Consider the following 15,205-nt stretch of genomic DNA (forward strand, 5'->3'; position numbering starts at 1 on the left):
GAAAATTAGTGTCCTGGTGCAATTTCGTTCATACTTTAAAGTCACAAAAACGATATTCTTCTCTGCATTTAATTTATCACTTAGAAACAAATGTTTTATATAACCAAGGAAAATATTTTTGATAAATTATTCACTTTGTAAATTAATTTTTTTGCTATAAATTAACTTTGTTGTAAAATTTTCAAAAATCGACCAATCGTCACAAATTTTTTGGGGCCCCCAACACGGCGAGGCCCTAGGCGACCGCCTACTCCGCCTACCGTTTGATCCGCCGCTGGTGTTATTCGTTAAATATCGTTACGTATAACAACACTGTTACAACAACAACAGAAAAACTGTTATATAGCAATTGAATAGCTGCACTATTATATTACGCTTGACAAAGGACCAAGAATTTCCTAAGTTCAATTTTGTTATATAATGCTAGTTTTACATTACATTTTAAAAGCGTATAACAGAACTGTTATACGGAGATTCCTTAAATAGACCGTACTGAAAGAATTTGTTCAATAATAACCTAGTTTTTATAAAAATAAAGTATTTCTATTTTAAACTACCTGTTCTTGACGAACAAAAGACTAATAAAAGACCTGCTTTGGATTTATAAAACATAGAAAACATGAAAGAACCAAACAAACTACACTGAAAAATGTTTTGTTTAGCTCCACCCAACTTATTCGTAAGGTAGCAATGTTTTATCTTCGAGCCTTAAAACTCACGCGCACAGACTCGTGGTTGACGGTTTCATAAACGTGTATTTTACTTACTTCCTCGCGATTCTTTAGAAAACCTAAACCAAATCATACTAGTCCTTATCGGTGGTGAAACCCATTTCCAACAACTGATCATCAGCTAGTGCTGAAAATCTCTCTTCAAATCCACTTCCCGGTCTACACTATATATCAACGAGAACGATTCTATTTTTCATGAACTTTAATTAAATCAATGAAACCTGCTACGCCACACAACAAAAAAAGCCCCTCCATCGCTTCGTAACGACTAACGTCCACAGCTCCACCGGTGGATGCAACATACACGGCGCCGTTCAGCACCTGGACATCAGGCGTTGACGTACACGTAGTACCGCTATCGGCGCGATTGCATCAGAACCTAGCCAGAACACTCCGGGATCCGGTCACTTGCTCATCTAAACAATCCGAAAAACATTGACCCACGTTGTCGAATCGCTGAAACCCCGTTTGCTGCAAGATTTATGCAGCCCGTGCACCACCCATGGGATCGCCGAACCGTGCCATCCCGGGTGACAGTCGGCAACAATGCGAACGCCCGGTAATAAATTCAGCCCGCCGAAGAAACCCCGGAAGTCTCTACGGCGTCTCGGGATGTATCACCCCAACGGGGAGCTTCGCGCCCATGCAAACCCACGCGAAAAACAGGCTGGCCGATCACCGAGGGTGCATAAAAAATGCGCATTTTCAGTTGCGTCCGGAGATCCCTTTCGGTGGGTTAAATAAATGTAACAAGCGCAAGCGAATGGTGGGTGAAAAAATTTGCAATTCAATACCATTGCAACCGGACGAATGGAATCGCACGGCACGGCACGATCGCTCGGACAGTGTTACGGACCGTAGCGACAGCTAGACAACAGCGGTGAGTAGCGTAGTTTTTTGTGCCAGCTACAAGTGCGCCGAGACACCGTTGGGTTGTTTCGGCTGGTTCTTCCCCGGGGGAAATTGGGAGCGGCGCTGATCCTTGGTACATCCACGTCCGGGAAACAGCAATGTCGAAGCCGGGAACTACGATTCGTTACGTTCAATTGGAGTGACGCTGGACAGCTTTGCGACAGGGAGTGGTGAACTCGCAGCTGCACCATGCTTAGGTGCTAACTCAACTTTCATTCTTTCCCTATAAATGATGCTTACGTGCACTGTTTAATGGCGGTCCTTCAGACGATCCTTCAACGCGAGTATTTTCACAAGACAGCGAAGAATCGTAAGTACGCAGTAAAGAAGCGATCAATGATATCTATTTGCTTGCAAATCCTTGACGCAACCGATAGCTTACCGAATGCCAATAAAAAGTTTGACAAAACTATGCCCTGCCCATGCTCGGCAAACACTGCAATGTACAGTGCGCAATATTAATTGCTAACTCCACGCAACAAAACACACATAACCCTGGCGTTCCGCTCGAACCTTCCACAAGGAAACAAGTTAAAACACAGCGGATCTGTGTCCATCCTCGCACGGTACTCTCATCGGACCAACTTTCGATTAGAATGATGAGGAAACTTTGTCTGCAAACAGTACCACTATACCTATACGGCACTGTATGACCACAGGCAGCTTCTTTTTTTTTGGAACCAAAATGTTCATCCCTAACTGGACACGTCGAACGATAGAAAAGTGAGCTTTTCGCTTGGTTTCAGTACAGCTTTTTGTTTTTTTGGTTGTAATTTATTTTATTATTATTACCACCCAGCCACTACGGTGTTGGACAGTGCAGGGTATAGCTTTAACGTAATTTCCCCGTACCCAGTTGCTAATGCACTTCGTCTAACCCTGTCGCGGTAATGTACAGGCGGAAGTGTATTCGATATTGACAGGAAACTTTCTCCTCTACAACGCTCGTTTCAATTTCACAGACAAATAGAGCGCATAAATGGACGGTAATCGGAGATACAGTTCTAAAGAATTATTTCAAAAACATAAAAATAATGCTTGGGTTGGTTGGGTTTTTTTTGTAGGACGCACCAAACTATTGGATGATAGTTTTACGTAACTGGAAACCAAAAATAAAACAAAAAAAAAGCAGCATTCCCAACAATCGTTAAGCTCGAAGTAACAAATCGTCTGACGAAGGCTTTGTGGCTTCCAATAGCTTCGCTGTTGAATCATGAGGCGAAAAATCTTCCGGGACCCATAGCGAGTGAAGCTCGTTCATCATCATAACGAGTGTGTAAGAGGCATCAATGAAGTAGCCCTCCTTTAAGCCACTGCCCGCGTTAGCATTTTCTTAAGCAAAAGTCATGGGTACGTGAATACCGGGTAGGCACACCGGTGGGAATTTTCGATGGGGTAATATGCTCTGCTTCGCTGTTTGATGCTCTACCGAACCGGGGGGGGGGGGGGGGGGGGGGGGGGCAAGCCGATTCCGACCGATTGCCTTCACGCTAGCGATGAACGATTATTCCTATCGTGATGCGATGAGTAGCCTGTCTGTCTGATAGCAGCCCTGCACCGGACCGAGCTATCTCAATTCCCAGACTCGTTTAACGTGGAAGAAGCTTGCGCTTGGTGGTGTGGGTATCGCAGACGCCGAATGTGCAGCCGTATCCCTAAACTCCCAGCAGAGTTTCCGCTTATCGATGTTCGGTCGGTTGTACGTGGCAGGGATTTTAGGGTTGAGTTATTGCAGGTAAAAGTAGCTCCTTGTCTGCTGAACTAGAATAGTGCTAGAATTCCACTTGAAATGCGTTTTATATGCATAACAACAATTAAAGCAAGTAAAGTACAAATACTTTTAATGCTTAGTAACAAACAAAACTAATATTTTCTCCCACTGAGTACCAACAAGCGTCTGCTTGTGGTAAAGCTTTAAACGCACAAAACCACACTTTAAAAAAGCTCAAACAACCACTGCTTCTACAACCAACTACCTTCATGCGAGAATGCCGGCAACGAACAGCTGTATCTACGGGAACCTGGTCAGCTAAATTAACTGTCAGAATTTTATTTTCAATCGTATTCTATCTGCACGCCAACGTTTCAGAGAGCTGGGGATCAGAACGGGGATAGCAAACTGCTAACGAAACCCAAACCCCGCAAAGCCATTGCGAGAGCAGAACCTTAAGCAGAAACGAGGTCATGATGTGGTATGAGGAGTTCCGGTGTTTTGGGGGCTGATTTATTTTTCAATCAACATCATCGTTTGCAGCTTAATGTACTTCAATTTTTAGTTTAAAGAAATACTTTATTAAAATGAAAGGGAATAAATTTGAAATTTGAAAAGGGAATCATTTTGTTCGTTTCATTATGTTGGACAAATAACAATGGCAAAAGAAAGCCGAAATCATTTAAAATTGAAACGTAACAATGGCTTAAACCCTTCTCATCGGATCGAACACCAAAGCAAAAAAAAGGAAAACGTTGCCATCGGTACGTCCAGATAGGCCTCACGTTCAGTGATTTAATTCTTTCGCTTCATGCAGCGCCGGCACGCTTCGGTTGGTGCTTGTGTTGTTGGCACTCTGGCATGCCAATGCCATCGATAAACTGCACATCATCAACGATGCGTTGATCTGTGATGAACTGCTGCGTATCGTGTCACCAGCACCACACGCATTCGGTGCGACTTTACGCTTAACCCAACCTGCATGCGATCTATTTTTGTTTCATTTGATTAAAATGTACCCTGAAGTCCTGTTTGTTGCACACGAAACGATGATTCGGCACGTATGAAACTTGAGTTCTGCTTCATGAAAGGCTTAAAGAAACGTGGTAAACTCTTCTACACGATTGAAATACAATATATTCATTTTTATATTGTTGGTTTCCTTGATAACTCATTTGCTTATTAATATATTCATTAATTTATTTATTTGTTTAGTAAATTATTTATTTATTTATTTATTTATTTATTTATTTATTTATGTATTTTTTTTGTATTCCCTTATCCTTAATTAGTTAAATTGTAATCAGAGAAAGACACTTATAATTCCCTCAGTTATCTAATTGTTATTGTTCGTTTATCATCTTTTCACAGCATTTTTTGTACTAGTACGTTAAGGTTATTCGTCTTTTTTAAAAAAACTATTAACATAATCTAAAACAATTTTATTTTTTTATCTTATTAGAAGGTGTTATCGACCATTTTTTAGTTTATTTTTGTGCTGTAAACTAAGGTGGTGTACTGTTCCCCTGTATCGAACATCCCACGCAAACAAGACACAAAACAAATCAGTTTGGTTCTGTCTGGGGTGTTTTTGTCGCACCCTGAAACTATCTATACCTTGACAATCCGCATAGAACAAGTACAGTGGGAGAAGCCTTTACAAAAATGAAAGAACAATAGATGTTCTTGCATTTTTATTGGTTCGTTTGCTAAATGGTTTAAATCTCGTACAAAAATTTATATAAAACGTAATTAAGGACGCTTTTGACAATATTTTGATTCATTATTTTAAAATGAAAACGAATAACCAATCGTGTATGCCCATACATTTGTGCAGTATTTGTTTCATATATATAATTATATATTAACAATATTATTTTCTTTATTTTAATATAATGTTTTCTTATGGGCCAAACTGGTTCCTTTCATTTGTAGAACGTCACGGGCTTGGAAACAATTTGCACTTTGATAATTTAATTCTCCGGAAGTACGGAGTTTCAAGAGCTCATGTTTTGGCTTTCTAACCCGCTGGTCTATGAAAAGTGTTTGCCAAACATAAAGTGAAACTGTCAAAATTCTGTTTGGCAAACTGCGGAAAACAAAATCATTTGTTTGCCGAAAAAATGTTTGGCAAACAAATTGGCACACCTTTGACAAACTTTTGTTTGGCAAACACTTTTCATGGACCAGTGGGTAAATAGACAAGCATCCTCTTCGATACAAAAATACTGAGATTATCAATTTCTAAAAAACAAAAAATCATTTTTATCCCGGTCTCCGTCCACTATGGACTGTTCGATAGAGTGACAGTTCGGCACGACTGTTGACAGAGCATCTCTCGAACAGTGTCGTGTTTGTCGTGTTGGTTTGGCTCTGCACAGTGCGCTGCCTAATCCAGCAGTCAAATTACAAAAACACGGGTATCTCAGAAACCGCGTATAAGAGGTACCGCATATGTCGAAACCTGCCTGTAAATGCATCCGAATGTATTGAACAGTCTATAAGTACTTCGCTTCGTATATTTCCATCTAGCAAGGGTAAGCTTTCCACTTTCAGCGGCCGTTTTATGGCAACAGAGGTTTAATTGGACAAAGAGGCAAAAACTCTAAATAAAACCAAAAAGGGATTCACCGAACGTGCAGGCAAAATTCGTTTCATCTTTTCAAAGAAGTAAACCACTGCTGGTGTATCGGAAAAAGAACATATCTCTCGTGTATCATCATCCTAGTCGGTAATCTATGGTGCATTGAAGTGTATAAAAACCAAACATTGGTTACCAATATGCTCCATCAAAGAGAAAACAATTTCTATGCTGTTGTATGTAGAAATGTAAAAAACAAATAAAAAAAAACCCTAATATACAGTCGTAACTTGCGGAAAAAATCCTGACAAATGGGAATTTGATTTTTTTCGCGAGTTTAAAAAAAATCTGAAGTAGGTCTACGCCGTACGTTTTGCGGTGCTTTTTGTGTGTTTATTTGCATTTTTGTGTTAAATTTTCAATGCCAGGCTGTGGTGTATTTCGTTTCCCAATTCTTTGAACTTAATAACAATCGCGATCAAATTTTAATTCAACCAGAATACCAACAAAACAGTAAAGAATACTGTCCACACAAATACAATACATAATGTATTCCACAGAATCCACATCCACTCTTCCCAGTTTAAATTATGCAAATCAATCCAAAACCACAGCGCGCGTAAATGAGCAGAGATTTTGTGGCAACGGTTTGACCAACAGCAACTCCACCGATGTCCCGAATGTCAACCCCGCACACCTTAGCTGCCGGATTAGGATAGTGGTGCGGTGACAGTCACGCGATTGTTCGGGCTGTAAATTAACTAAACCATCGAACATCATATATCCTTCGCGAATCGATGCTTTCGAATGGCGTGCCGCGGCATGCTCCATTTGACACCGCTACCAAGCGTTACGATCGCCGTATCAACCGTACGGATTTGAAAGAAAGCACCATGCTGCGAGTATCGCAAAGTAGATGACGAGAAAAATGCAAACATTATTACGCCCTCCACGTCCACTGCCACGTCCCACGCCAGCAATAGAATCAAACAAAACCACCCAACACATCAGTTGACACGCTCGTCTTCCTTTCGGCGAGTGGGTCCACCCCCGCAAACGTCCAACGTTATGCCGCGCCCATGCCACACAAAAGGTTATAACGGTGTGCATCCACCGTAGCGCGGGCGGAAAACATAAATATTTCAAGAGCTTATCCCAAAACATAATTACTAACTATGAGTTTTCGAATATGGTTTTTGGCCACGCTGTGCGCTACCCCGCCGTTGCGCTAACTAACTCCACTGCAGCTGGGTCGCGGGATAAAAAAAAACAACCGAACACGGGGGAAATGGTCGGTTGAAGTGATACAAGGAATTGACCGCAATCCGGCAGATTCGCTCTTCATTTTAATTATTCGTTATTCTCGATGACTCGACTCAGACGGCTGCTGTTCAGTGGGCCGCTACCACCCAGCGAGCTACCTGTGCTGCATGATCTGAAACGCTGCTTTCGCTTGTTGGAGATTACGCTACACTTTATATCGCCTGTTAGTGTGCGCCCGTTTCCCCTCGTGAAAGGAAGCTAGCTATGTTGCGATGAACTATGAGCTGGGGCAATGGGTTCGATCGATTCCCAAATTTGCGTCTGGTTTAATCAAATCGATCGTTCGTTGAAAAATAAATTGGATACAAACATTGGCAATTACCGGTCGTTGTAATTAATTTACAATCGAATGAAATGAAATTATTAGGCCGAGATCATGCGTTGAAAACCAACGATATGTTTCGATGGTGTTCTAAGCCGGCAATGGCTAAAACAATGCGTTGACTATGTTTAGCCCCAGGTATTGTAATATAAAAAACACACTAATCCTTTTTTAAATGAACTTTAAATCAATCAAGTCCGTATGTACATCATTCTGTATACACTTTACTGTAAACATCATTCTGGAATGTAGCAATAAATCCGCAACAATGATGTTTTGATCATCTGATAGCTATCATAAAAACTACATAGGGAGATAAATCATTGCAAGGGAAACAATTTATGTGTGAAACGACCTATCTAACTTTATGTGTGTATAAATAAAATAAATATGATTAAAAGAGAAAGAAAATTACAGAAATTAAATAATCTTGATAAATCATCTAGCTTATAAAACAATTGGCCTCTTCAGGTTCCTGGATAACCACCTGAACCGAAAGCTTTTGTAAAGCAGCGCACTCTGGTGGGTTGTCTGTGAACTACAAGAGCTTTTTTCAAACGCACCAGTACACAATCTCTGCCTTGTGCAAGGATCTTGCCATGACACGCTGGCACATGCTGTGTAATATTCGTTCAGTACTAACTTTTAAGCAACTATACATCTGTAAGCTTCTTCCTCATTCATCATTACATTTTATTTTGATAAAATAGATTTTCGGTAGTTGTTTTATTCATATCAATACCATCCCATACCATCCGCACAAAGGACATGCGAGCAGGATAACAGCAAAGGACCAACGGAAAAGGACAATTAAATCAATCTAAACTTTACGAAACACTTTTCTACACAAAGTTGAAGGTTGGCATGTTTGGAGCCCTTTCTCGAACTAAACCTGTGTTTGCAAGTCATATTCAATGATCATTCGTAATCCGAATGTTTCCCAATACCTTGTGTCCAATTAGTTGTTGCGAAAGAATAAAATGCTTCTCGGTGCGAGCATGGGTTTCACAATATCGACTGTGTTTGGAATATTCTTTAATTTATCTACCTTCTCTTTATCTACATAAAAAGCTATTTGATATAACTTATTCATTAAAATAGCAATCACAAATGTTTGGTCATTAGAGGCATCTCGTCTGCCACAAGCCTCGCGTAGACTGTCTCTCTTACCCGCGCAGCTGTCAATCGGCTTGTAGAACAAACTTTCACTGGCCTGTATGATGAGTTCTATCGCAACATACATTATTGGAATGTTGAAATCGCTTAACTAAAGTCTTTTTGACTTAGTGACGTACATGTTCTGCACTAAAATGCATATAATCCTCCATAATTATCATTAGTTTTGTACACAAGACCAACCCAAACAATCAAACGTCATTCCGGTTTGGGTCGATTTGAGGCCCCAGAGTTGCCTTTTGTTTTTCGATTTTTATGTACTTTTCTCTTATCGCTTATCGCTCATATGCCGCGATCAGCGAGAAAACATGTTGATCTAGTGATTTAATATCAAAAACATTCACTTACAAGTGTCCGATATTAATTATGACTCATAATGTCTCACTGCACATCATCAGCATCGCATGCAGTCGCACTTCCGTCGCGATTATCTTTTTGCACAGACATATTTCATAGACAATGCATACATTTTTCGGAAGTGTAACATTTTTACTGCGTGTTGCAATTATTGCATCGAGGGTTTCAGAGCAAATTACAATAAAATTCGGACAAAAGTGGAACAGTATTTTTGCAACCCTCTTTGACATCAGCGTTGAAAATTTGACGTAAGCTCTTCGGTAGTTTCCCGTCGAGACTTGGAAATCGAGGCACCAGGCAGCGAAAGCATATGCAGCATAAACATAAACATAGTTGTGTCAGTGTGTGAGTGAAAGCATAGCAAAAGAAGCGCGAAAGTAACACGATGGCCGATACCGTAACGACCGAAGTAGCTGCCGCAGCCGCCGCCCCAGCAACCGTGGCCAAGTCACCGAAGAAGCCGAAGGCCGCCGCTGGCCCCAAGAAGCCGAAGCAACCGGCAGCGCATCCTCCAGTGAACGAGATGATGCTGGCCGCTGTGAAGGCTCTGAACGAGCGCAACGGTTCGTCGCTGCAGGCGATCAAGAAGTACGTGGCGGCCAACTACAAGGCCGACGTGACCAAGCTGTCATCCTTCTTCAAGAGGGCGCTCAAGAGTGCCGTCGTCAGCGGCAAGCTGGTCCAGACCAAGGGAACCGGAGCGTCGGGTTCGTTCAAGCTATCAGCCGCCGCCAAGAAGCCAGCGGCAGCGAAGAAGGCAGCAGCCCCGAAGAAGTCCGCGTCGGCCGCCGACAAGAAGAAGAAGGTCGCTGCCAAGAAGCCGGCCGGAGAGAAGAAGGCCGCCGCCAAGAAGTCCACCAAGAAGGCAGAGGCTGGCAAGAAGCCGAAGACAGCCGCCGCCAAGAAACCGAAGGCCGCCGATGGTGCAAAGAAGGCCGCCAAGAAGCCAGCAGCGCCCAAGCAGAAGTCCACGAAGCCATCCAAGGCGGCGGCCGCCAAGCCGAAGGCACCGAAGCCAAAGAAGGCCGCAGCTCCCTCCAAGAAGGCTGCCGCACCGAAGAAAGCCGCCGCACCAAAGAAGGCAGCCGCTCCGAAGAAGGCAGCAGCAGCCAAGAAGTAAAGGGCTTCTTCTCACGAAACACCCTCAAACAACAGTCCTTCTCAGGACTACAATTCGATTTGTAAAAGGATTCGATTCTTGACTACCTTCTGCTATAACGAGGCTATCCTCTTCTGGGATCGAATGGAACTTTTTTCGTTTTAGGTCACGGAATTGCATGGCATTGGATGAAATGTTCAGCTCGCGTGGTTCGGATGATATCATCTCTGACGACGCTCTCAGGGAAGAGGCGGAACACGCTTTTGGTAATGTGCTGTATGAAATCGAGGTTATGCGGTGTTCCGGCTGAATTTGTTTCTGCTGTAATCTTGACGTTTTGCGACACTTCACGCACGTTTAAGGTGGACGGAAGACCTTTTGGCAGACATACAATCCCTACCTAGTGGCTGCGATCTCTTTCTATTTGCGGACGAACAGCTATAGCTGTCAAAGGAAGAACTCCTATTGAAATCAGGAACAGAGCCCAGCAATGTCTAGTTTTTACTTACATCAATTATTGGAAACTAAAACTAAATGAGCGTAAAACTCAGGCTATTATCTTCCCTCATAAAAAAGCATAAATCACTCCTTAAGCCATCTGGCTTCGGAGTTAAGGTAGGAATTAGGAGTTCTAGCCAAAAGTCTTTATTCGCTTATAAATAGAAGATCTAAGCTCTCTATTAACAACAAAATATCTGTTTTCAAAGCCAATATCTTTCCTGCCATTACCTATGGCATAACCATCTGGTAGAACTGCGCACCGTAATAAGTTACAAATTATTTTAAACCAATACCTGTACTCGGAACTTGCTGGATTGGATCATTGAGGTAGACACAGCGTTCAGAGGTAGCCTTCGGATCTGGAATCACACATGAAACTTGAATGATCTTTTATTCTTCTTCACCGGCACAACAACCCAAGACAAGGACTATAACAAGAGGTATAGACCTGCAATTTCTGGCTTTCTTTGACTTTATTTACCCGTAGCTGGATAGTCCAGTCGTGTGTACGGGGGATTGGTCCGGATTGGATTTTCAAACGGTCCTGTCTATCACAGGACAGACAGACCAATACACCCCCGGGCCGCTCCGGACGAACTTTTAATACAAAACAATACATTGCCTAAAGCTAGTTAGTTCACATCTAAACCGTGATCTACTCAAGCTCCCGTAGACACCGTTCCGTTACTCTTGAGAGTAAAGACACAGATAACCCGGCAGCGCCATCGGGACAGCTAACGCAATGATCGTGCACTCTGTGCCTTATCATTATCGTTATTGAAGCTAGTTTTTTTATCGTTATTTAATTACTCCGCTCGAGGTGCATTTGGGCACCATCGATAAATTAGAAGATTAGAAATATATGTATTATCCAAAATAGTTCTTGGAACTCGCCCGTATCTCTAATCCCTTACGAATTTATGTCGATTTCGGTGTCAAGTTTCTGAAGAAAATTTCAGTTGATTTACGAGGAATCAAAGATTAAGTAGTGATGAACAGGGCCGATGTTCAAAACAAAGACGAATCAATCACAACGCAGATTAAGTAATCGTGTGTTTTAATTTAAAAAATTCTGATTTTAATTTAAAAAAATACCATACAATAATAAAAAAAATTATCACAAATACAATTGTCACAAAACCACATTAGATTAGACGTTACATTTTCCTGTTACTGTTACTGCCAAATTACTTTTCATTATTTTTGACTCTAACTATTTTTAAGGCTGTATCTATGATCGCAACTGAATCGATCGTTCAATAAACCTACCGTTGCTTGTAGCAGCTCATATTTACATATAAGTAAGAGCATCAGTCTAGCGTGATTTAATGGTGTATTGTCTGCCGGTCTTCACACGATGGGACTGATGCAAAATCCCGTCCGGACTAAACATCCGCAGCTAGGAAAAAATAGTCAGTCTGGTGTATTGCGTAACAGTTTGGATGGGGTTAGACACAGACCGATAATCTATGCCATGTAAATATCAAAGAGGAGAAGATCTAACGAAAGCGGGAAAGGTTTAATCTTTTCATACATTTGTTTTGCTAATTGTCTAAACGAGGCTTAATCCACCATGCCGCATCCACACTACTCAGGAGTAGGAATTGTGAATTTGTAGGATGATGATGATGATGATGATAAGTCCCACTTCATACCCCATAGGATTGCAACTCTAATTTTGTGTATTTTCATCGCAAAACGATGCCCATCCCGATAAACTGTATCGTAGATAAACACAATCATATCGCTGAAGATAGCTCAACTGCGGTGAATATAAGGAGCTTTGATTTCCTAAGCAATTATCAGTTGTCTTAGGCGCGGAATAAGCACAGAACCCAAGATGAGGTAAGCTGGAAGTAAAGGGACTGACATTTTCAGATTCAAATGATCAGCACATTCTCTTCTCGTAGTTACACCGCATTTCAATTGGAAGTTCTCGAACGCCACAACCAGCTGCGTCCCAAGCACTCGGCCCCACCTTTGCAGCTCGATGCTGGTATGTGTCAATACGCACAACAATGGGCTAATGTAAGTGATCATTTCATGTCATAGCAAGTTTCACTGCAATCACTTTTTAAATTTTAAAACTTTATCACTCACAGAACCTTGCAAGTCGGAATGTCATGCAACATCGCTCCAATAACAAATACGGAGAAAATCTTTACGCTGCATTTGGAAAGAGCAATGTCACGGGTACCGAAGCCGTGGACGCTTGGTACAAAGAGATCAAAGATTATACATTCGGGGCAGCGAATCCGTCAAACTTCTCGCAGGTGGGCCACTTCACGCAGGTGGTGTGGAAGAAATCACATAGTCTAGGTGTTGGAATTGCTGCACAAGGAAGAAACACTTACGTAGTTTGCAACTACGACCCTCCCGGTAACTATGGAGGCCAGTATCCCGCCAACGTGACTAGATCGTGAATCACTAAAGATGGTTGATAGACGAAAGTGTCGTAATAAACGTTTGTAAATAAATGTTTCATAATGTTTAAAACCATGTCTACGATTCACAGCTATTTCGAAGCACTTACACCTTACACGCCAAATAGCTGTTGAACAATGAATCGTGTGCGAAGTGAAAAAGATATCAGAATTTATTATGGGCACAGCAAAGTGCTATCTTTATAGTACTGATGCCCCTACGAATGTTAACGTGAGTATGTAGACTTAAATGAGTAACTTGAGGATAGAGTAGGTTTAGAACGAAGTTCAACTACTAGAGTTCAAGTTTAATGAACTTGTACAATCTGGAAATGTTTTTTTTGCATTAATTTTTACATTCATTTTCGATCATGAGAGTATTGAGTTTCACATCGCAATTGCACACACTCCTCTTCACTTCACACAATTACACCTTTTCGCAAAACAATTTGCGGAAGATCACATCGTAGTTCCGAGTCCTTTGACGCATTCCGATCATGATTATCGAACGACTAAAGCGATGTGCGAGGGATGAGAAGTGGAAAGCTCCACTCACTCAGTACTCAGCAGTAGATCTCTACGTTCTGCTGCATTGCGACGTGCGCGGTATAAGTAAAAGGAGAACTTTTTCAACACGATATACAAATAATATCATTCACCATTCAGCAGAACAGCAGTGACTGCAACACCATATGGCACAAATAATCAGTAAAGATAGACAAACAAATCAAATAACCTTACAACTCAGTTGTAGGTACAGTCAATACCCGAGTTACGTGGTTCTCGACGATAAGCGATAAGCGGATACACGGATTCGGAGATAAACGGATATTCATTGATAAACGGTAAATGCTCCGTAATGTAAAAAAATATATTTAAATTTACTATTGAATCATTAATGTAATTTAGTTTAATAAAAATAATTATAAATTTAAATAAACGTGTAAATATCAATTTCGAGTGTGGTACGTTACGTGGAAAAAACTATTCCATCCCTCAATACGACATATAAACGATGTTTTAGAGGAAACTCGAGATACGCGGTTTTCTCTGGAACGCATTATCCGCGTATCTCGAATATCAACTGTATACCAATACATAGTCTATCCTCAAGTTGCTCATCAGTATCTGTGCACACAGTTTAGCATTCTTCGAGGTATCAGTACTACAGAGATAGCACTTTGATGTACCCCTCATAAATTCTGATATCATTTCCGCTTCACATACCAATCGCAGCTTACAGGTGTAAGGTGTGCAAGGTGCTTCGAAATACTGTGAATCATAGACATTAAATTATCGTAAAACCTAATTTTAATACGTTTATTATGACACTTTCGTCTATCTTTAGTGATTCACGATCTAGTCACGTTGGCGGGATACTGGCCTCCATAGTTACCGGGAGGGTCGTAGTTGCAAACTACGTAAGTGTTTCTTCCTTGTGCAGCAATTCCTACCCCTATTTTGCGTGATTTCTTCCACACCACCTGTGTGAAGTGGCCTACCTGCATGAAGTTTGACGGGTTCGCAGCCCCGAATCTGTAATACTTGTTCTCGTTATACCACGCGTTCACTACTTCGGTACCCGTGACATTGCTCTTTCCAAATGCAGCGTAAAGATTTTCTCCGTATTTGTTATTGGAGCGATGTTGCATGACATTCCGACTTGCAAGGTTCTGTGAGTGATAAAGTTTTAAAATTTAAAAAGTGATTGCAGTGAGACTTGCCATGACATGAAATGATCACTTACATTAGCCCATTGTTGTGCGTATTGACACATACCAGCATCGAGCTGCAAAGGTGGGGCCGAGTGCTTGGGACGCAGCTGGTTGTGGCGTTCGAGAACTTCCAATTGAAATGCGGTGTAACTACGAGAAGAGAATGTGCTGATCATTTGAATCTGAAAATGTCAGTCCCTTTACTTCCAGCTTACCTCATCTTGGGTTCTGTGCTTATTCCGCGCCTAAGACAACTGATAATTGCTTAGGAAATCAAAGCTCCTTATATTCACCGCAGTTGAGCTATCTTCAGCGATATGATTGTGTTTATCTACGATACAGTTTATCGGGATG

At 41.5% G+C, this 15,205-nt stretch overlaps 3 protein-coding genes across 3 annotated transcripts; 2 read left to right on the forward strand and 1 right to left on the reverse strand.

The window, feature by feature from the left end:
• The first annotated feature begins 9,498 nt into the window (after positions 1-9,498).
• On the forward strand, positions 9,499-10,233 carry LOC128299894 (histone H1-like). Its single transcript, XM_053036037.1, has one exon. It carries the CDS (start codon positions 9,499-9,501, stop codon positions 10,231-10,233), a length of 735 nt encoding a protein of 244 aa, XP_052891997.1.
• A 2,301-nt stretch (positions 10,234-12,534) lies between these two features.
• On the forward strand, positions 12,535-13,136 carry LOC128298434 (uncharacterized). The gene is made up of 3 exons (XM_053034183.1): positions 12,535-12,558; positions 12,624-12,741; positions 12,816-13,136. The coding sequence occupies exons 1-3, from the start codon at positions 12,554-12,556 to the stop codon at positions 13,134-13,136; spliced, it is 444 nt and encodes a 147-aa protein (XP_052890143.1). The 5' UTR covers positions 12,535-12,553.
• A 1,352-nt stretch (positions 13,137-14,488) lies between these two features.
• LOC128299903 (Golgi-associated plant pathogenesis-related protein 1-like) lies at positions 14,489-15,071 on the reverse strand. Its single transcript, XM_053036050.1, has 3 exons — positions 15,067-15,071; positions 14,884-15,001; positions 14,489-14,809 (listed from the first exon to the last, which is right to left on the reverse strand). Exons 1-3 carry the CDS (start codon positions 15,069-15,071, stop codon positions 14,489-14,491), a joined length of 444 nt encoding a protein of 147 aa, XP_052892010.1.
• Between the last annotated feature and the right edge of the window lie 134 nt (positions 15,072-15,205).

The sequence above is a fragment of the Anopheles moucheti genome, chromosome 2, assembly GCF_943734755.1.
Source record: "Anopheles moucheti chromosome 2, idAnoMoucSN_F20_07, whole genome shotgun sequence".
In the NCBI taxonomy this organism is placed as follows: Eukaryota; Metazoa; Arthropoda; class Insecta; order Diptera; family Culicidae; genus Anopheles; species Anopheles moucheti.

What these genes read in the sequence shown, in the direction of transcription:
- LOC128299903 (XM_053036050.1), bottom strand. An exon ending in ACGCACAACAATGGGCTAAT is followed by an intron (nt 14,810 to 14,883) that starts GTAAGTGATCAT and finishes TATCACTCACAG; the next exon opens with AACCTTGCAAGTCGGAATGT.
- LOC128299894 (XM_053036037.1), top strand. Translation starts at nt 9,499, where the DNA reads ATGGCCGATACCGTAACGACCGAAGTAGCTGCCGCAGCCGCCGCCCCA.
- LOC128298434 (XM_053034183.1), top strand. An exon ending in ACGCACAACAATGGGCTAAT is followed by an intron (nt 12,742 to 12,815) that starts GTAAGTGATCAT and finishes TATCACTCACAG; the next exon opens with AACCTTGCAAGTCGGAATGT.